This window comes from Rana temporaria, chromosome 4 (genome assembly GCF_905171775.1).
Source record: "Rana temporaria chromosome 4, aRanTem1.1, whole genome shotgun sequence".
Classification (NCBI taxonomy): Eukaryota; Metazoa; Chordata; class Amphibia; order Anura; family Ranidae; genus Rana; species Rana temporaria.
Window position 1 is genome coordinate 228,566,492 of NC_053492.1, and position 21,258 is coordinate 228,587,749.

Sequence of the window (21,258 nt, forward strand, 5' to 3'; positions counted from 1 at the left end):
TGGCGTACGTCAATCATCAGGGAGGCACAAGGAGCTCAGCTGCAGCGACGGAGGTCGCGCAATCCTTCGGTGGGCCGAACGGTCCATTTCCCGGCTGTCGGCCGTGTACATTCCGGGTGTTCAGAATTGGCAAGCCGACTTCCTAAGTCACAACTCTGGATCAAGGGGAGTGGTCTCTCCACCCGGAGGTGTTTCCGGGTCTGTGCCGAAAATGGGGCACTCCAGACGTGGACCTTCTAGCGTCCCCCCTCAACCGGAAGGTGCCACGATTCGTGGCCAGGTCAAGAGACCCGTGGGCGGACGCGTTGGTGGCTCCTTGGGGTCACTATCGCGGACCTACTGCGTCTGGTGGCAGACGCCCCCTGGTGTCTACCCCTGAGAGAAGATCTTCTGTCGCAGGGTCCAATCTTCCATCCTGCTTTACATTCGCTGGCTTTAACGGCGTGGCTGTTGAGAGCCAGGTACTGAAGGACCGGGCCTGTCGGGCTTGGTGATCTCTACCATGCTGCATGCACGGAAGTCTACTTCACGAAAGATTTACCATCGTACGTGGAAAGCCTACATCTCTATGTGTGAGGAGATGAAGTGGCACCCTCGTACATACGTGGTGTCCCGGATTCTGCTGTTTTTACAGCGGGGAGTGGATCAGGCTCTCGCCTTGAGCACGGTCAAGAGCCAGATATCTGCTTTGGCTGTTTACTTTCAGCGTCCCTTGGCAGCGCATTCCTTGATACGCACGTTTGTGCAGGGGGTCCGCCATGTGGCTCCTCCGGTGCGCCCTCCACTGCCCACATGGGACTTAAATTTGGCCCTTTTGAGGACATTCGGAAGATCCCTTTGTTGACTCTGTCACAAAAGGTGTTTTTTCTGGTGGCTATTACCTCAATCAGACGGGTGTCTGAACTGGCGGCCTTGTCCTGCAAGGCCCCCTACTTGGTCATTCATCAGGATAAGGCGGTGCTGCGTCCGCAACACTCTTTTCTTCCAAATGTCGTTTCGGCCTTTCACATTAATGAGGACATTGTTCTTCCATCCTTATGTCCTCAGCCGAATAACCCGAAGGAGGCCATTTTGCATTCCCTGGATGTGGTTCAGGCCCTTCGAGTTTACTTATCGGCGACGGCTCCGTTCCGGAAGTCGGACTCACTGTTTGTGTCGGTGTCTGGTCCCAGAAAGTGTCTGGCAGTCTCGTCGGCCACCATTTCCAGGTGGATCCGACAGGTTGTGCTTCAGGCTTATGCCCTGAAGGGGTGGGCGCCTCCTTTTCGGGTCACGGCGCATTCGACCAGGGCGATCGGTGCCTCTTGGGCTTTCCGACATCAAGCCTCTGTGTTACAGGTGTGTAAGGCAGCGACCTGGTCTTCGGTCCACACTTTTTCAAAGTTTTACAAGGTGGATGTGAGTGCATCTTTTGATGCCTCCTTCGGCCGCAGGGTGTTACAGGCGGCAGTTTAAGGTTGGAGTTCCTCCGTTGAGTAACTCCGGTTTTGTTTGGGGTGAAGCTTGGTTTGCTGTGTTGTTTTTCCCACCCCTCGAAAGATTTTTTTGGACACTGCTTGGGGACGTCCCTACTGTCAAAGGATGCTGTTGTCCGTCCATGAACGAAAGAGAAAATAGGATTTTTGTACTCACCATAAAATCCATTTCTCTGAGTTCATGGACGGACACAGCACCCACCCCTCCTTTGTACTGCTTGTTACGAACTGAGGCTGCTAGAGCAGGGTGTGGGTTATGCCCGGGGAGCCACGCCCCCTGGGAGGAGCTGCACTAAGGAAAGGTTGTTAACACTTTAAGTGCTGTAAATTCTGCCTAAACTCTCCTAGAAGGAAGGTGCATAACCCTACTGTCAAAGGATGTCCGTCCATGAACTCAGAGAAATGTATTTTACGGTGAGTACAAAAATCCTATTTTTCTATGGCCCCACATCTGAAGCAGGACCGGGATGGTTCGGTTCTATGGGCCACTTTCATAATGGAAGCACTCAAAATAGCGTACCGATCCGCTCAGTGGAAACGAGGCAATATATGCAGCTTCCAGGTTTAAAGCTCACCTCCTGCATGCTGCATTTATGTGTTACTGTCGTTATCTACAAACTAGAGGTAGTTTATTTTTGAATATGGAGCAATAATAGTGCCACATTTTGAAAGTGGTACTATTGAGAGCTACTTGTTTTTGGGTAAATTTATGAAAACGGGCAGCAGAGAGGCTCAAATCTGGGCCATGGCGCCAGAAATCTGTGCTTTATTGTATTCCCTGAGAGTGTTTTGTATCACTCCAGGAGAGATACTAAAACATTTGCAGGTTTTTAAAGAACTTTTATTTACCAATTCATCCCACAGGATGACAAAATGAGTTTCCTAACAGTTTTTTCATGTGTCACTTTTTTAACCAGTTGTTTTGGGCAAAGTAACTAGATTCACCTGGTGATCCTTCCAGTAACACGCGTTCTGTATTAAAGTGCCTACACTCTGGATGAAGGAGCACAGAGAGATGCCACTGGACAGCAGCATTGTCGGTGCAGGGGGGGGGGGGGGGGGTTGGACATATTAGCAGGTTTAGATAAACTAACAAATTAAAGCCAAACTCTAGCTAACACTTTCAAGGTGTTTTCCTTTTTTGGATAATGGATAAAACCCAATACTTTTAAGCACCTCTGTCTGTGGTAAATGATTTGTCCCAACATTCTGACACTTTATCTGGACAGCTTTGAATACTAAAGGAAGTTGCAAAATAACATACTGGCAGGATCACCAGGTGAGAATAAAGGGGGGGGGGGGGAGTATAAAAAGGAAAACCTATTGCAGCCATCACATCTAAGAATTAATGAGCTGCAATTTTAATATATATTTGCCTTTATATTGACACTTTAAGGTAACGTTTTTAAAACTAATCTCTTGTAATGCACTTTGGTTTAATGTGTCTTTTACATTTTATCATGCAGGCTGTTAATACAGTAGATCAGAGAGTTCTGGTGATTCCAGAAGAAGAGAAAAGAGCTTTTACTCTCCATTTAATTGATTCACTAAAACCTGAAGACAAAATATTAATATTTGTTGGGAAAAAATTGGTGTAAGTATGACAATGATGTATAGGGAAACATATATATATAATATATAGTGTGTCGCATTAAAAAGACATGTCATGGTGGCAGATTATTATCATATTAATGCCCAGCTCTGCTTTTCACTCAAGTCATGCAAATAAGTGGCCCAGCGTTATAAAAAAAAAAAGACTTAACTTTTAATATCCCTAGGATATGTGCGTCATTCTGGTGAGGGTCTGCAGTACTCGTGGCACTCTACCTCATTATTAATGGGCACCTTTTACAGCCATCATTTAAGCCCTTTCTAGAAACTTTTACCTCTGGCCCTAAAAATGCATGCTGTCTGGGGACATCTAGGCCTTAGAGTGCAGATCTGCCTTTTGATAGCCTGCTAGGCAGTGGTACGCTAGAACATTAACTTTTGTTCTTTATTGTAGATATGAAATGTGTGCACAAATTTGATGCGTGACTTGCATGGACTTGTACATTTCTCCTCATTAAGAAATACGTTTATACTATTTTTATTTTTTTCAGTGCTGATGATTTGGCAAGTGACTTTAGTCTTCAGGGAATCCCTGTTCAGTCATTACATGGCAATAGAGAGCAATGTGATCGAGAACAGGCCCTGGATGACTTCAAAAAGGGTAAGATGTGCAGTTTTTAAATATGTTCTAATACAATAATAGAAAAGTGTGCTCTCATTCTCTATATCCTCCTGAACTAGGTGACAAATGGCATACATTTTGCATCAATTTGCCTCCCAGAGTAAAAAAAAAAAAAAAAAATGGCTACCTAGCTCTGGATTATGTGAGTTTGCATGACTGGTATTAACACAATTCTTTTTAGACTAGGACTGATGTGCTAAAATTATCAAATGGTCGGTTTGAACCGATGAAACTGGACTTCAGGCCGTTTTCATCGGTTTGGACCGACGTGTGTACGCGGCCTCAGAGCCGGTTCACACAGGGGCGACCTGGGATCCGACTTGAAGTCGCCCCAAGTCGTGAGGTTGAGAAAATCAATGGAAGTGAATGGAGCCGTCTTAATGTCTAAAAGGTTCCTGTACTACTTCAATCCGACTTGTAGGCAACTTGTAGGCATTGATTTCAATGGAAGTTGCCTCAGAAGTCCGATTACTGTCTTAACTGAAGCAACAATACAGGAAGATCACATACATTTTTCAGGCAAACGCCTCCCTCCCACAGAGCTGATTGTTGTTTGATTGGCCACTGGAAAGCCTCCTGTCCTGGTGGCGACTTGAAGTTGCCTTGTACTGTCCTGGAGGCAACTTAAAGTTGCCTTGTAAGTTGCCTGATGATTCATACTCAAGTCGTGTCCAAGTTGCCTCCCAAAGTCGTGCTGCCCCCTGTGTGAAGGCCCTAACAAGGCATGAGCCTTTAATTTCCTTTTTCTTTTTTTTTTTTCTTTTTTCTCTAGGTGCAGTGAGAATTTTAGTAGCTACTGATTTAGCTTCTCGTGGGCTAGATGTACAGGACATTACTCATGTTTTAAACTTCGATTTTCCTCGTAACATTGAAGAATATGTGCACAGAGTTGGTCGTACCGGGAGAGCTGGGTTAGTAGATATTTGATAGTCCTATTGGCATAAAAAGTCTACTTGTGTCTTAGATTTGCCATGCCTAAATATGTGATTTATTCTATTTCAGACGCTCAGGTGAATCAATTACTTTGGTAACAAGAAAAGATTGGAGAGTTGCAGGAGAACTGATTAGCATATTGGAACGTGCAAACCAAGTAAGACAGAGTTGGTATTGTCTGTGCTTTAGTCTGAAGTGACCGTGCTTCCACAATGGAAGGAGCTATGCACGGGTCTGGCATATTTCTAAAATGTAATGGCACATTTTATTTGTGCTTGGTAAGCTGGTTTCCACTACAGCAAGTAGTTGCCATAATGAAGAAAGGGGTGTGGAATCCGCGCAGCGGAGGCCAAACACACCACAGCAGATAAATAGAAAAGAACTGCTGCCCCTACTGATTTACTACCCCTAGGTGGAGTAAAGAATGAATGAGAAAGTGGTGGTGTAGGTATGGCGCTATTCTAAACAAACCCTGGAGGATAGATGTGGTATAGTCCCCAGCTTAAAGAAATGGTGAGGCTCAAATGAAGCGTGGAGTATGCAGTATGATAAACCAGTGTTATAAAACTAAATATAAAAATAAAATATAAAAATTGGAAAATTAAAAATAAATAAATGTTAGACCCTCGGCCGGGTCCTATTTGCAAAGTGCCCTTGTAGGGAGTATACCGAGTGCTAAGTAGATGCTGTTTGTGAATGTGATGTCAGGCTTCAGTGAATCGTCATATACATAAAATGAAAAGCATTGAGACAAATTTCTGTCCAGGTGTTAGACCCTCGGCCGGGTGTTATAACCAAACAAATCTGAAAAAAATACAAATTGAAGTGCACAAAAATGGTTAATTGAAGAATCATGAATAAAGTCCAGAAAAAAACGTCCATTGGATTCAATATGAATTTGTGAAAACAAAAAATAAATAAAGTGATAAGGTGACTTTAGTGCTTAAAGTTGCTGGGTGAGAGCCTTCAAGATTTCTTTCTTGTGCGTGACACACCGTGCTCTAAATAAATGCACTCACCAGACACTACCTCCCCTCCTGGGGTGTGACGCAGCCACAGTATTGGTGCCACTGTGTAGCAACCTGGGGGTAACCGGGACCGTCTCCGGGTGCTGTTATCGATCCTCCAAGTTATTTATGCGGGAGAAGGAAAGATGCTCATAGCGTGAATCCGTTAAAAATTGAAGTTTAATGTGCAAAGTGCTTGGATATACTCGCATTGTACATAAACAGTATAGGCAAGTAAAACGTTTAACTGGCGCTGAGCAGCAAAGTACTACAGCCCAGATCGGAAGTGTTTAGACCGACGTGCCTCTGACTCCGCCCTACGCGTTTCGTCTATCTGACGTCATCAGGAGCGGAAGTCAGGCTACACTTCCATACTTTATATAGTCCATGGATACTCATGTGCAGTTGCACACTAGGGCAAACCAATTATCGGTGGCCATATTTGAAGGGTTTTTGCAGACCGGAGCCCGCTATTTTAGCCCACCTATCACGTGAGTTTTGGGGGAAGGATGAAAGAATCAGCTCCCAAATGCCCTACTCTGTGTTCCACTGCATAGGTCACTTGTAATCGTTCCCCTAAAGGTCAGGTTCGTTTTGAATCCCTGCCCTTATCTGGTTTTTCCACTTTTTTTTGGGGGGGTGAGGGCACATTGTGTCGAGACAGGAATATGTGGCATCCATTTTGGGTTTGTATGAAGAACTCCTAGGTGTTCTCACCAGTTTGGAATGCCTGTGATGCAAGTGTGGTCACTCTCCCTCCTTTTTCTTTCCTGATCCAGGAGTGTGAGTAGTCGGAGGATATTCCTTTTCATGAGGATGTGGAGAAAGAGGAAGCCAGTGAGAAATAGTAGTCCTCTTTGGAAGTGTTCTCTCAAGAAGAGGCTCACAGGCACAGAGGAGCACATGGTGTTGTTTTTTTTTTTGGCAATGCCATCAGAACAAATTTGGAGCTGCCACTTATGGAATACACTTATCCCAAGGTCATTGGGTTTAGGTCCTGGCAGCTGTATAAGCGCCCAAATTCTTTCTGTGCATTTTTGTTTCTAGAAAGAAATGTATGCCAATTGAGCGCATCCCTAGTGTTTTCCGCCACCTTAAGTGATTTGTCCAGCAGTACCTCCATTGAGGAGGAGTTCTCTAAAAAATGGGATTTTGCCAGCCATGGACCTTGCTATTTCCTAATGAACAAGATCTTCATGGTTCTGTTCTTTAAGTACAGGTCTTCTGAACGTTTAAAGCTTGGGTGAAACCTTATGTCAGGTTCAGGTAATCTGGCCTTGAGGATCCTGTCATTTGGCAGTACTTAAAGGAGTTTCTGAAAGATTTGAGTTTCTGTTTGTCCATATATAGAGGATCCTGTGGCTCAAATATTGAGGGGAGACTTTGGTCTGCTGAGGCTTTATGGAGGAAATCTGACTAATGGGTCTGCAGTGTAGCATCCGGATGTTACAAGCTGTATTTCTGATGCTTTCCTTCTCTGTGCTTTATGCACTCACACCTCAAAAAAGCATGCTTTGGTGGAATGGTTGTGATCTCAGGGTGTCATGCCTATGCTGGAAGAGGTGAGGTTTCATTACTTCTTTTGGAACATTTTACAGGTACCAAGCCAAATGGAGATGTCCAGTCTACTCTGGACCTCAAGTATTGAAGCAGTGTAATTCAGAATGGAGTCCACCCGGTCAGTGATTGCTTCACTTTAACAGATGGACTTGTGGTGTCTGGTTATCAAGGTTGCATACCTGTACATCCGAATTATGAATTATTATTTTTTTTTTTTTTTTTAGCTTCACTAAGGGTTTTTACCATTTTGTGTCATTGTCATTCACATAGTATTTACAAAGATGTTTGCTCCAGTTCTGGGGTTGTTTTATGGTCAAGGGGTGTACCCATAGTTGAGGTATCAGGACAACCTGCTTCTTTGAAAACAGTCATGTCAGACCTTGACGTCCAGTATCCACCATGCAGTGCAGATCCTGAAGCTGTTTGCTTGAATAATAAACCTTCAGAAGTCAGCCTTGGTCTGCACATCTTGCATACTTGAACCTAGTCCTGGACACCTTTTTTAAGGGGTTTCTTCCACAGGAAAAGTGCCTGTCCAGGTGGAGTCTTTAAGGCCTCTGGAAATTCCTTCAATCCACCTCTGCATGTAAGGGTGCTAGGGAAAGATGTTTACCACCTTCAATGCGGTCCCCTATGCCCAGTTCCACACTAGAGAGTTGCAGCTCAATATGCCGTCTGCTGGGGGGGGAAAAGACAGTAGTCCCTGGACCTGGCCATGCATCTGAATCTCAAAACCAGGTCGACTCTGAATTGGTCCTGTCCTGGATGCAGGAAATTAGTTATTGGATTAGTATCTTGGAAGGTTCTAAAAATAGATGCCAGCCTGTCCTGCTGGGGAGGTGTTATGAATAACCTGTTGGTTCAGGGAATGTGTTTAAGGCTCCATGCACACAGAAGCTAAAAAAAAAAACTATAAAAAATGCCAATCGCTTTGCAGGGAGCCTTTCAACAGTTTTTAGCGGTTTTGCAATAGTGTTTTTCAGTGTAGCGTTTTTAGCTTCTTTTTTTAATTTTTTTCAATGGATAAAAAAAACGCTAAACGATGGCGCCATAACTTTGTCACAAACCAATCAATATATACCGTACTTATTGGGATCTTTTTACCAAATACATTTAGCAGAATAAATTTTTTCAAAAGTTAAAGTATGATTCATTTGTGTGGGGGGGGGGGGGGGGAGATATCCATTTTGTTGCAGCGTTGCATGACCATTCAATTACCATTTTAAAGAAGTGTAGTGCTGAATAGCAAAAAATGGCCCGGTCATGAAGGGGGGTTAAGCATGGAAAACATGGAAATCGATGGACAGCCGCACTCCGGATAAACTTGAGAAAGTTGTCTTTATTGATAAGTAAGACATGTACATCCAAAGATACAGTCACATAAGGGGACAGCCGATGCGATTCGCACACAGTTTGTGCTTAGTCATGACTAAGCACTAATAAAGACAACTTTCTCAAGTTTATCCGGAGTGCGGCTGTCCATCGATTTCCATGTTTTTCATGTTTGCCTAGTGCATTGCCAGCACCTTGGACTCCTGGGAGGTTCCTCCAATTGTCTGCTAAGATCCACCTGGAGCGGTGACTCCCTTTCCAAGGGGGGTTAAGCAATTGTTAGGAATTTTTATTTACCTCTAAAATCCTTTTCTCGGAGTACATGACAGGAAACAGTGATCCTGTTAGGAACTGGATCAACTGCTGGTTTTAAAAGCACAGTGGAGTTCTAGTGTCTGCCAGCAGATGTCTCCCAGGCACTTGTCTCCTTTATCATCTCTGTGCCTTATGCCTCGTACAGACGAGCAAACATGTACGATGAAACCGGACCGGTTTCACCGTACATGTCTGCCCGGGGATTTCTGTATGGTGGCTGTACTCACCATCATACAGAAATCCGCGCGTAAACAATACGTGGGGCGTGGCCGCCGCGACGTGGGCGGCCCTGCCAGTTCAATGCTTCCACGCATGCGTCAAAGTCATTCGACGCATGCGAGGGATGGCGGGCGCTCTGACATGTACGGTAGGTCTGTACAGACGACCGAACATGTCCGAGTGGACAGGATTCCAGCGGGCTGTTTTAAAACAAGTTGGGAAATATTTGCCCGCTGGAAAAAGGCCCGGCGGGCAAATGTACGCTGGAATCCTGTCCGCTCGGGCCTACACACGACCGAACATGTCTGCTGAAACTGGTCCGCGGACCAGTTTCAGCAGACATGTTCGGTCGTGTGTACGGGGCCTTAGCGGTTTTACCCGTATACCATGTTCTCTGCTTGTTCCTGTAATCCTGATCCTGGCTACGTATACCTGCTTCTTATGTGTCTGCTCCCCTATTCAGACTTAATCTTAACCCGTCTGATCAGCTTTTTTTTTTTTTTTGTTTTTTTTTTTAGGTTTTTTTTAGGTTTTTTATCGGTCTGACTGCTTTGCCCTTATGTTATGCCATTTTAAAATGTAGTTATTTCTTAGTTTAGGTAGGTTTGGTTGTGTTTTTCGTTTTAGTTGTGTTAATTTCCACTGGTTAGGTTTTCTATAGGATCAGTGGATTTTGGATTTATTGTATTTGTTTGTATTGATCACTGTTATGTTGCATGTCATTCATGCCGTCTTTTTAATAAATCACATTGTTTTCATTTCGTTTTGAGTCAGTCAAAAATCCTAATATTTTATTGCCCCCTACAGGAGGTTTTGACAAACAAAAAAATCTACAAGCCAGTCAATGATGGCGTCTCCTCTACCCGGCATTCCTCAATTATTATTTTTTGCAAGTGTTCTAGGAAGATACTGCCCACAACAGAGATGGGTCATTTACACCAGTGGTCATCAACCCTGTCCTCAGGGCCCACTAACAGGCCAGATTTTATGTATTACCTTGGGGAGATGCAAACTAGAATACTGCAATCACTGCGCAGCAAATTATATCACCTGTGTTGAATTTCAGTTATCTTGCAAACCTGGTCTGTTAGTGGGCCCTGAGGACAGGGTTGATGACCACTGATTTACAAGGCACAGTTCCTCTTCCATTTTATAAATGGATCTATGTTCAAAGTGACATAATCCGATAATCTAGGATAAGCATGAATCCCCAGATATTTAAAACATGAGACCAAAGCAAACTGGTTAGCAGCAGGGGAAAATCTGTTATAGGATCCAACGGTAAAAGGACCGATTTGTCACAATTTATCATGAATCCTGAAAAGCATCCATACGTAGAAATCAAAGACATAGTAGACACTTATTTCTTGGTGACATGTCAAAATCTTGGCATCATACATGTGGGTCACCCCTGCCTCCACTCCTCCCCTATAGGACCCCTCTCCCATAAATCTTTGCTCCAAGCCAGCAGCCGTGTTCCGTAACTAGCCTACTCCAGACTTTTTGGAGGGAACTCCTATTGCCATGGAGTCTATCAGGAAAGGAAAATTACGGTAAGTATTTGATCGGAAATGGTCTTTTTACTGACAGACTCCATGGCAGCATACGTGTGGGAAATAACTTGCCATGAACCCCAGAGTGAGCAAAATGTTGAACAAAGTTTAAGATGGTCAACTGACCATACTTATAAACCAGAATTAACTGAAGATAGGGCAGCTGGTTTGACACAGTAATGGGGCACGAACATGTTCATAGAAGGCCAGGGAGCCTCACTGCAAATTACTTGGGAGCTACATGACTCAAAGCTGACCAAGATCTAGACCAGGGGTGCCCAACCAGTGGCCCGGGGGCCACATGTGGCTCGCGGAGCCCTCTGATGTGGCCCGTGACCTCCAGCCCTGGTGTGGCGGGTTGGCAAGCCCAGATTGCACGTTGCCGACTCAGTGTTGTGAATGAAGCCGACCGTAATGGTAGCAAGCGGCTGCAGACCAATGCTTCCTATATAGCACCAGCTCCTGTAATAGGCGGAGTGATACTAAATGAACTCTGCTTGAGACGGAAACAGCTGGCGATACCTGAATGGAAAACTGTTATCAATGGTAAGTTTTTTTACTAAAATCACAGTGTATATATATGGGCATATCTGTTCTGCAGTGGTTACTGGGCTGCTTTCAAACTGATCCGCAGGTGCACCTGTGGGTTACTTGCACTGAGCCATAGACTTCTGGTTTTACCTGTGGGTTGGTCTGCTTTTAGAAAGTGCACCACACCTACAGAAAAGCCACGGGTGCACTGCATGCGCGGCGTGGGTAAACCACAGACCATCAGTGAAAAAGCAGCCTTAGGCCCCTTTCACATGATCGGTCTGACCCAATCGGACCCTGCATTCACCTCTATGGAGCAGCAGATGTAAACAGACTTGTGTCCGTTTACACCTGTCTATCTCCAATCTGATCTGCTAAAAAAACAGAAATGGATCTGTCCCCTTCCATCTTATCGGATCAAAGGGCCCGTAAAGTAGAGTGGGCTATGCCTGTGTCCACTCTGTATATGCAAAGTGGACACAGACCTGTCATCTGCCCACTCCGCTCATTGTGGCCCGCGACTGGTTACCAAGTTGCTGAAGTGGCCCTCACTCTTCAAAAGGTTGGGCACCCCTGATCTAGACCCACTTCTGGACGAGTGAGCAGACACTACCTCCAAAGGAGCCAAGCCCTTGGCTCGGTGAGCCTGTTGGATGATCCGTGTTTTGATGTGAAGTAAAGACGGCACAAGCCATTACTGTACAGAAGCCATGTTCATTAAATAATAACCAGCAGGAACAGGAAACGCCACACAGGAAGTACAGCAGACATGCACCATAGAGTTGCATTTAAAAAAATAAAAATAAACATACATGACAATACATGCCACGATCGCCCTAGATGAGGCACGTTTCTCTGTCCTTTCTGTCAAAAGTATAAACAGGTGTTCTGAAGGAAACTGTAGCTTGTAGATCTGACTTTACAATATCTGAGGTATTAGGCAAAGGGTCAAATCCGGATTCCCCGTTTACAAGACATGCACTTTAACCAACTAAGCCACAGCACGCTTTCTCGCACACAAGTTAGAACTCTAAGGTTGGCAGAACAATTTCTTGGCTCCCAAGAAGACTGATGCACCCTTGGTAATTGAGTCAAGCATAGGTAATAGCACCGCTCGACTGGAAAGAACATAAAGTTCTCAATGACCAGTGAACCAATCTCTAATTTTATGTCAACGTGATAACTGGGAAAAGGCGAACTGAACAGAGAGGCCTCTAACAGACAGCCCTCAAACACTCGGCTCCATTTTCCAAGAGGAGTTAAGAACAAGAGAGAGACTCCTTCGGAAAACCTCCGCTTACTCCGAGGTCTGAGCCTAGCTGCTTCCTTGAATTGTTGGACAGGAAGGATGCTTGGACTGGAAAACACCTGTGAAGGGCGATAAAGCCGACAATTGAACTCAGAGGGTGCTGACCGATGGTGCCAGAACTAAATCTGACTGGAGGAAGCATAGAATATCTAAAACTTCTAGATCAGCACAAGATCTGTCAGCAGCTGACACGTATTGAACAATTGTGTCCAGATTCTCCAGTCAACGTTGTCTGCATTCATTCTTCTAGTATTCAAGAGAGCGGAGATGACTGGAAGGACACCCAATCTCAAGAACCAGACCGTAACCAGACGCAGCCGTGCTAGACATGGATGTAGAATTGTACTCAGTGACAGAAGGGGCCTGGCCTGAGGAGAAGGTGAACTGGGTTCCAGAAGCTGAACTGTGCTAGCAAGGGGAACCATGACCTAATTGGCTGATAAGGCACCACTGCCATGAACACCACTGTTCGGAGTCTTCATAGAAAACCTGAGGTTGACCAGGACTGGAAGAAATGCATAGGTCCTACTTCATTTTCCAATGATCCATCAGGGTATCTGCACCTGTAAACCTCCCACATGTAGAGACCATTCGTTGTGGACTCTAGAAAGAAAAACTGTTCTAACATTTTGGACTCTGGGAACATACGCCGCTGAGCTGTAGACTCGATTTTTCTGAGCCAAAGACATAATTGGCTCAGCTTCCTGTAATTGAAAACAAACTGCGAGTCCCCAGGCTGTCTTTAACCACATAAGCCCCGGACCATTTGGGTGGTCAAAGGCCAGGCCACTTTTTGCGAATTCGGCACTGCGAAGCTTTAACTGACAATTGCACGGTCATGCGATGTGGCTTCCAAACAAAATTGACGCCCCCCCCCACAAATATAGCTTTCTTTTGGTGTATTTGATCACCTCTGCGGTTTTTATTCTTTGCGCTATAAACAAAAATCGACAATTTTGAAAAAAAAAATCAATATTTTTTTTGCTATATCCCAAAAAAATATTGTGTATTAGCGTCGCTCGTGCCGCCAGGTAGCTAGTTATTATTTGAGGTTCGCCGCCATGTTTTTATAGCGTTAGAAAATTTATGGGGGTACCTAACGCTATAAAAACATGGTGGCGAACCTCAAAAAATAACTAGCTACCTAGCGGCACTAGCGACACTAATACAGCGATCAGAAAAACGATCGCGTAGTGACACTGGCAATAGGGGGTGAAAGGGTTAACTCTATGGGGCAATCAGGGGTTAAAACCTTTATTAGGTACCCCCATACATTTTCTAATAAAGGTTTTAACCCCTGATTGCCCCTAGAGTTAACCCTTTCACCCCTATTGCCAGCGTCACTAAGCAATCGTTTTTCTGATCGCTGTATTAGTGTCGCTAGTGCCGCTAGGTAGCTAGTTATTTTTTGAGGTTCGCCCGCCAGGTTTTTATAGCATTCGGTACCCCCATACATTTTCTAATAACGGTTTTAACCCCTGATTGCCCCTAGAGTTAACCCTTTCACTCCCTATTGCCAGCGTCACTAAGCGATCGTTTTTCTGATCGCTGTATTAGTATCGCTGGTGCCGCTAGGTAGCTAGTTAGTGCCAGTAACGCTTACACCCACGCGCAAAGCATACACCCCCCATATGTGGAATTACACCCCAAAATACTTTCTGCTGCTTCTCCTGAGTACGGGGATACCACATGTGTGACCCCAAAAACCAATCACCGCCTTCAGGCTTTCTAAGGGTGTAAATTTTTAATTTCACTCCTCACTACCTATCATAGTTTCGAAGGCCATAAAATGCCAAAATAGCACCAACACCCCCCAAATGACCCCATTTTGGAAAGTAGACACCCCAAGCTATTTGCTGAGAGGCATGTCGAGTCCACGGAATATTTTATATTTTGACACAAGTTGCAGGAATATGACAAACTGATTTTATTTTTGCACAAAGTTGTCACTAAATGATATATTGCTCACACATGCCATGGTTATATGTAGAATTGCACCCCAAAATATATTCTGCTGCTTCTCCTGAGTACGGGGATACCAGATGTGTGGGACTTTTTGGGAGCCTAGCCGCGTACGGGGGCCCCGAAAACCAAGCACCGCCTTTCAAGATTTCTAAGGGCATACATTTTTGATTTCACTCCTCACTACCTATCACAGTTTTGAAGGCCATAAAATGCCAAGATGGCACACAACCCCCCCAAATGACCCCATTTTGGAAAGAAGACACCCCAAGATATTTGCTGAGAGGCATGTTGAGTCCATGGAATATTTAATTTTTTTGCCCCAAGTGATTGAATAATGACCAAAAAAATAAATTAAAAAAAAAATTACAAAACGTTGTCACTAAATTATATATTTCTCACACATGCCATGGTTATATGTGGAATTGCACCCCAAAACACATTATGCTGCTTCTCCTGAGTACGGGGATACCACATGTGTGGGACTTTTTAGGAGCCTAGCCACGTACGGGACCCCGAAAACCAATCACCGCCTTCAAGATTTGTGCGAGTGAAATCAAAAATGTATGTCCTTAGAAATCTTGAAGGTGGTGATTGGTTTTCGGGGTCCCGTACGCGGCCAAGCTCCCAAAAAGTCCCACACATGTGGTATCCCCGTACTCAGGAGAAGCAGCAGAATGTATTTTGGGGTGCAATTCCACATATAACCATGGCATGTGTGAGAAATATATAATTTAGTGACAATGTTTTGTAAAATTTTTTTTGGTCATTATTCAATCACTTGGGGCAAAAAAATTAAATATTCCATGGACTCAACATGCCTCTCAGCAAATAGTTTGGGGTGTCTTTTTTTTCCAAAATGGGGTCATTTGGGGGGGTTGTGTGCCATCTTGGCATTTTATGGCCTACAAAACTGTGATAGGTAGTGAGGAGTGAAATCAAAAATGTATGCCCTTAGAAATCTTGAAGGCGGTGCTTGGTTTTCGGGGCCCCGTACGCGGCTAGGCTCCCAAAAAGTCCCACACATGTGGTATCCCCGTACTCAGGAGAAGCAGCAGAATGTATTTTGGGGTGCAATTCTACATATAACTATGGCATGTGTGAGAAATATATCATTTAGTGACAACTTTGTGCAAAAAAAATCAGTTTGTCATATTCCCACAACTTGTGTCAAAATATAAAATATTCCATGGACTCGACATGCCTCTCAGCAAATAGCTTGGGGTGTCTACTTTCCAAAATGGGGTCATTTGGGGGGGTTTTGTCCTATTTTGGCATTTTATGGCCTTCGAAACTGTGATAGGTAGTAAGGAGTGAAATCAAAAATTTGTGCCCTTAGAAATGCTGAAGGCGGTGCTTGGTTTTCGGGGTTCTGTACATGGCTAGGCTCCCAAAAAGTCCCAAACATGTGATATCCCCGTACTCAGAAGAAGCAGCAGAATGTATTTTGGGGTGCAATTCCACATATAACCATGGCATGTGTGAGCAATATATCATTTAGTGACAACTTTTTGTAACTTTTTTTTTTGTCATTATTCAATCACTTGGGACAAAAAAAAAATATTCAATGGACTCAACATGCCTCTCAGCAGTTTCCTTGGGGTTTCTACTTTTCAAAATGGGGTCATTTGGGGGGGTTTGTACTGCCCTGTCATTTTAGCACCTCAAGAAATTAGATAGGCAGTCATAAAATAAAAGCTGTGTAAATTCCAGAAAATGTACCCTAGTTTGTAGACGCTATAACTTTTGCGAAAACCAATAAATATACGCTTATTGCGATTTTTTTTTTTTACTAAAGACATGTGGCTGAATACATTTTGGCCTAAATGTTTGACTAAAATTTTGTATTCAATATTTTTTACTTTTTGTTATAAGAAAACTTTTTTTTTTTTTTTTTCAAAATTTACAGTCTTTTTCTGTTTTATATCGCAAAAAATTAAAATCGCAGAGGCAATCAAATACCATCAAAAGAAAGCTCCATTTGTGGGAAGAAAAGGACGCAAGTTTCGTTTTGGTACAACATTGCATTACCGCGCAATTGCCAGTTAAAGCAGCGCAGTGCCAAATTGTAAAAACACCTTGGGTCTTTTAGCAGCATATTGGTCCGGTCCTTAAGTGGTTAAAGGGCCATGTACAGGTACGTGATTATGTCTGTCCGTGCCATTCTGCCGACTTATAGCTACATGGGCCGGTCCATAAGCGGTTAACGTAGGAGATCACCGTAGTGTTGACTAACCTAAGAGCACTGATGCTCCCTTTTATTATATGGCGAAAGCCTGAAATCTGCTTCCTGGTTCCTACTGCTGGAGGAACCCCTTCCATAGCGGCCGCCTTCTCCAGCTTCCACTTGATCCTCAGAGTCTGGAGACACGATCGTGCCAATTATTTTAGCCGCTGAAAGGCTTGCAGGTGGGACGAAAACCAGGCCAGGAGTATTCAGATCCAAAACATCGGGATCCAGAGCCAAGGCAATGATCCAAGATTAAATTGAACTGAGCTTGAGGCCCAGAAGAGACTGAGTGGGCTCCAAGTGTGTCCTTGCCAGATTCAGCAGCCAGACAAATTTAAGGAGCATAGCAAAGACCTTAGCTCTGGGCTCCATCAGCTGCCCTCTGTCTAGGGACAGTAGGACGAAGACATCCATGTAACTAGGCAGGCATATTCTCCTTGTTTTGATAAAGACTATAACAAATAAGACCCTGAAAACACACAGGGTGATGTTGAAAGCCCAAATGGCTGGAGATGGTCTTGACCTACAGTGAACCAAAGGAACTTGCGGAAGTCTTCTACATTAGGCACATGAAGGTAAGCATCTTTAAGTCTATTGGCAACAAGCCGGTCACCTGGTTGGACCCCATATGAATCAGGGACAATGTTTTCACCTTTGCTGAAATTGTCTCAATTGTGCAAGGTCTAAAACCGGCCTCTGCCAGCTTTTCCTCTTCATAGCCTAAGAGGGGCGAGCACCTGCCCTGAAATCTCTTGTATTCAGAGATTTGACACAGCAGCACTTTGAAACATCAGTGATTGCGTAAAGCATGGGTATATGCTTTCATTACCTCAGCGTAAGGCAAAATCCATGGAAATTAGTCTGATGAAGGAGGACTTCTGATGGACCATGCATGTCCCTAAAGGACCACTTCAACGTCCCAATAGTCTGAAGCCCAACCCAGTAGCTTCTTGGATTCCGAGTTCAAGCTTTTAGCATACTTCTGAGGGGATATTGGGTCCCCTCACCAGCTCCTAAAATCCCAACCTGGTCTGTAAAGATATGCAACCCTTGCACGCTCTGAACTTCTCTAGACTGTCCTCTTCTGGCCTAGCCAGTGCTGGTCCTGAGGTAGGACCTCAGCTTGCAAACTGTGGCCCAGGTTACGGTGCTATCCAGCTTGCCAAAAGATAAAGCTCCCTAAAAGGGAATGCTACACTACGCCTATTGGAGGCAGGAACAGTAAACCAAGGCCCCAGCCATAGCACTCATTTTGCTGTAACTAACGAGAGCAAAATGCGGACAGCAGCCATAGATTTGAAGACACTAGAGCCAGAGAAGAAACCGATAAACGCACAAACTGCTGCGATGGAATATGTGATATAAAAGTATACATCACCGCACATGGCAACTTCAATCCTGCTTCCACAATCAGACCGGGCCAGGTAGGTTGATCACACCGGGCTTGAGGCACATAGCCCAGCTGTTGGGGAGTGGCCCTATATGGCCATTGCACCACTTGCCTGCCAATGGCCAGGCTTTAGCTCTACCAGCACCTCTTTAGTTTGCCCACTCCATACCCTGCTTAAGATCAAAGGTTTATTGGGTTATCTTCTATTTAGCTCACTCCATTCCCTGCTAATAGTCAGGGTTTATCGGAGTATCGTAAACTGTCTTTGCAGTGCTTGCCACCGGCCAGTCTTGATCGCGGAGAGAAAAAAACTTTAGGTACACGAATAACCAAACCGGACAAAAAAGGAACAAGGCCGCTGGCTTGTTTATAGCAAAGATTTATGGGAGAGGGGTCCTATAGGGCAGTGGTCATCAACCCTGTCCTCAGGGCCCACTAACCGGACAGGTTTTATGTATTACCTTGGGGAGATGCAGACTAGAATACTGCAATCACTGAGCAACAAATGATATCACCTGTGATGTATTTCAGTTATCTTGCAAACCTGGCCTGTTGGTGGGCTCTGAGGACAGGGTTGATGACCACTGCTATAGGGGATGAGTGGAGGCGGGGTTAACAGACATGCATGCTGCATGGAGTCTATCAGGAAAAGTATAACCTGCTGCATTTCTCCTGCACTGGACTGTAATGCTGTAAAATGCACTGAAACACACATCTCCTTATGTAAGGTGAAGAAAAAAAACGCACTGGAATGCATCAAAAATGTGCATGCAGAAAAGCATCTTAAGACGCATCCAGACTGCATTTTCTATGGTGTGAACTGGCCCTATAGTGTCATCAGCATAGAGAGCAATCTGACCTTCACTGATAGGCCTACAAAAACTCCTATCAGGGGATTGCGAAGTCCCAGCAGCGAGTGGCTCTAAGGCCAAAGCAAAAAGGAGGGGGATAAGGGACATCCATGTCTAGTTCCATGAGAAAGGGAAAAGGTATGTGATAATACCCTGTTCATTTGTTTGCGGGCTGTAGGAGCAGAGTACAAGAGTTCTAGCCGTTAAATAAAATGGAGACCAAAATAAAACTTAAAGTGGTTGTAAACCCACTATTTGGACTTTTACCTACAGGTAAGCCTATAATAAGGCTTACCTGTAGGTAAGGAGAATATCTCCTAAACCTGCACGGTTTAGGAGATATTACCCCCGCAATGCGGGCGGCGCATGCGCAGGGGGGACTCCACGGCTGAAGGACCGGCATCGCCGGACCCTGCCGATTTTAAATCTCCCGCGCGCACGCGCGGGAGTGACGTCATCGCCGCTCCAGCCAATCACAGCGCTGGAGCGGCGATACCCGGAAGACACGCCGGAGCAAGATGACATCCTGCTCGGCGTGGACCAGGTAAGTGGTACACACCTCGTTCCGAGGTAAGTATTTCATAATAGGCTAGTATGCGGTGCATACTAGCCTATTATGCCTTTTGCATTGCAGGTTTGGGGGGAAAAAAAAAAAGTTTATGCGGTTTACAACCGCTTTAAGGATAAGTTCATCTTTGGGAACATGTTGCATGTTCCACCCAATTTTAGGGTGAAACATGTAACATGCTCCCAGTGGCAGCAGTACGGAGAGAAGTTCCCTGTACTAGCTGCCATTATTTGAAAACAGTGCGGCCATGCAGGGGCTCCGCCCACACAGCTGCGTAGTTCAGACACACACCCCTTTGTGTGTCTGAATGAACTACAAGCCCAACACTGTTCTTCTCCAAGGGCATAATGAGAAGCTCCACCCTTGTGCCTTCTTTTAAGAACAAAAGGACAAAGAGTATTTTGGGACTTTAACCACTTCCCGACCGCCTTGCATACATTTTCGGCGGCGGGGTTGGCTCCTCTGCGCGAATCGCCGTACTCCTATGTTGTTTCCTTTTTAAGAGCCATAGCAGGCGCCCGTGGCACGATGGGGGGGCTCAATGATGCACATGGCCGGCCACCCGCGTTCCCGGACACGAGCCAGAACGGGGATTTGTGTATGTAAACCAGGGGTTAAACTAAGGGGGGCGTCTGCCCCTTTTGACGCATCTAGGGGGCGCCGCCAATGGTTCATCTCCCACCCACACTGGGAACAGCTGCTCTAAGGGTGTCACTGCCACCCTATAAAGTGTGAGGGACAGACAGGTCTCCCTCCTAGTCGTGCCCAAACAGCCTATGTCTTTTCTGCGTGAAGCATCCTAAAGAAGGGGAGGTTTCAAAGAAGGCCCTGGGCTGGGGGGGAGGAAATGAAGAGGAGGCCTTGGACTGGGGGGAGTGCAGTGAAGACCCCAGACTGGGAGAGGGGGTTAGAGGAGGCCCTGGACTGGAGGGGTGCAGTGGAGGCCCTGGGCTCATGAGGGGGGCAGGGGATGTTGAGGAGGCTTTGGGGGGGGGGTTGCATAGGAGGCCCTAACCTGAGGGGGGGCGGCACAGAGGAGACCCTGGAGTTGGGTGGGGGGGTTCAGAGGAGGCTCTAGAGATTGGGGGTGCAGAGGAGGCCCAGGAGTGGGGGGTACAGAGAAGGCCCTGGAGTGTGGGGGGGGGGGTGCAAAGGAAGCCCTGGACCAGGGGATGCAGAAGAGGTCCTGAACTAGGAGGAGTACACCAGAGGCCCTGGACTTGAAAAGTGGGGTTGCAAAAGACCTGGATTTGGAGAGCAGGGTACAGAGGGGGCTCTTAACTTGGGGTGTGTTGTAAAGGAGGCCTTGGAATGGGAGAGCAGTGCAGAGGTGGCCCTGGACTAGGGAGGTGGGTGCAAAGGAGGCCCTTAACTAGGAAATGGTGTGTCAAAGGCCCCTGGATGGGGGGGTTACAAGGGAAATGCTGAACTAGGCGAGGGGGGTCCTGGGGCAGAGCCAAGCCAGAGACCAACAGCCACCAGCTCTCTGCTTAGGAAGCAGGGAGAACCAAGCTATTGGCGGTGTTTACTCGGCTCTCAGCTTTGGAGCCGGCAGGTGACAGATGCAGCATCTCCCTAGGTAGGTATGATTCATAAAATTCCCAAACTTCTTTTACCTGATATCTCCTCTTTCCTGCTATCTGGCCCACATGCCCATGCCCAGTGTGATTGCTGTGTACCGTGTGGGGATGCATTGTGTTCTGTGCATCCTTGTGCAGGCAGTCCAGTCAAAGTCAATTGGGACACAGCAACTTCCTGGACATGGTCAAATGTAAAAATTTGACATGCAG

At 45.5% G+C, this 21,258-nt stretch overlaps 1 protein-coding gene across 4 annotated transcripts in view; it reads left to right on the forward strand.

The window, feature by feature from the left end:
* DDX43 (DEAD-box helicase 43) overlaps positions 1-21,258 on the forward strand; it is a 263,226-nt gene that overhangs the window by 208,034 nt on the left and 33,934 nt on the right. For all 4 annotated transcript variants that reach the window (XM_040349947.1, XM_040349949.1, XM_040349950.1 and 1 more), the window contains 4 exons: positions 2,942-3,069; positions 3,578-3,687; positions 4,481-4,619; positions 4,711-4,798. In XM_040349947.1, the coding sequence (XP_040205881.1) occupies positions 2,942-3,069; positions 3,578-3,687; positions 4,481-4,619; positions 4,711-4,798 (465 nt within the window). The remainder of the gene's footprint in view (positions 1-2,941; positions 3,070-3,577; positions 3,688-4,480; positions 4,620-4,710; positions 4,799-21,258) is intronic.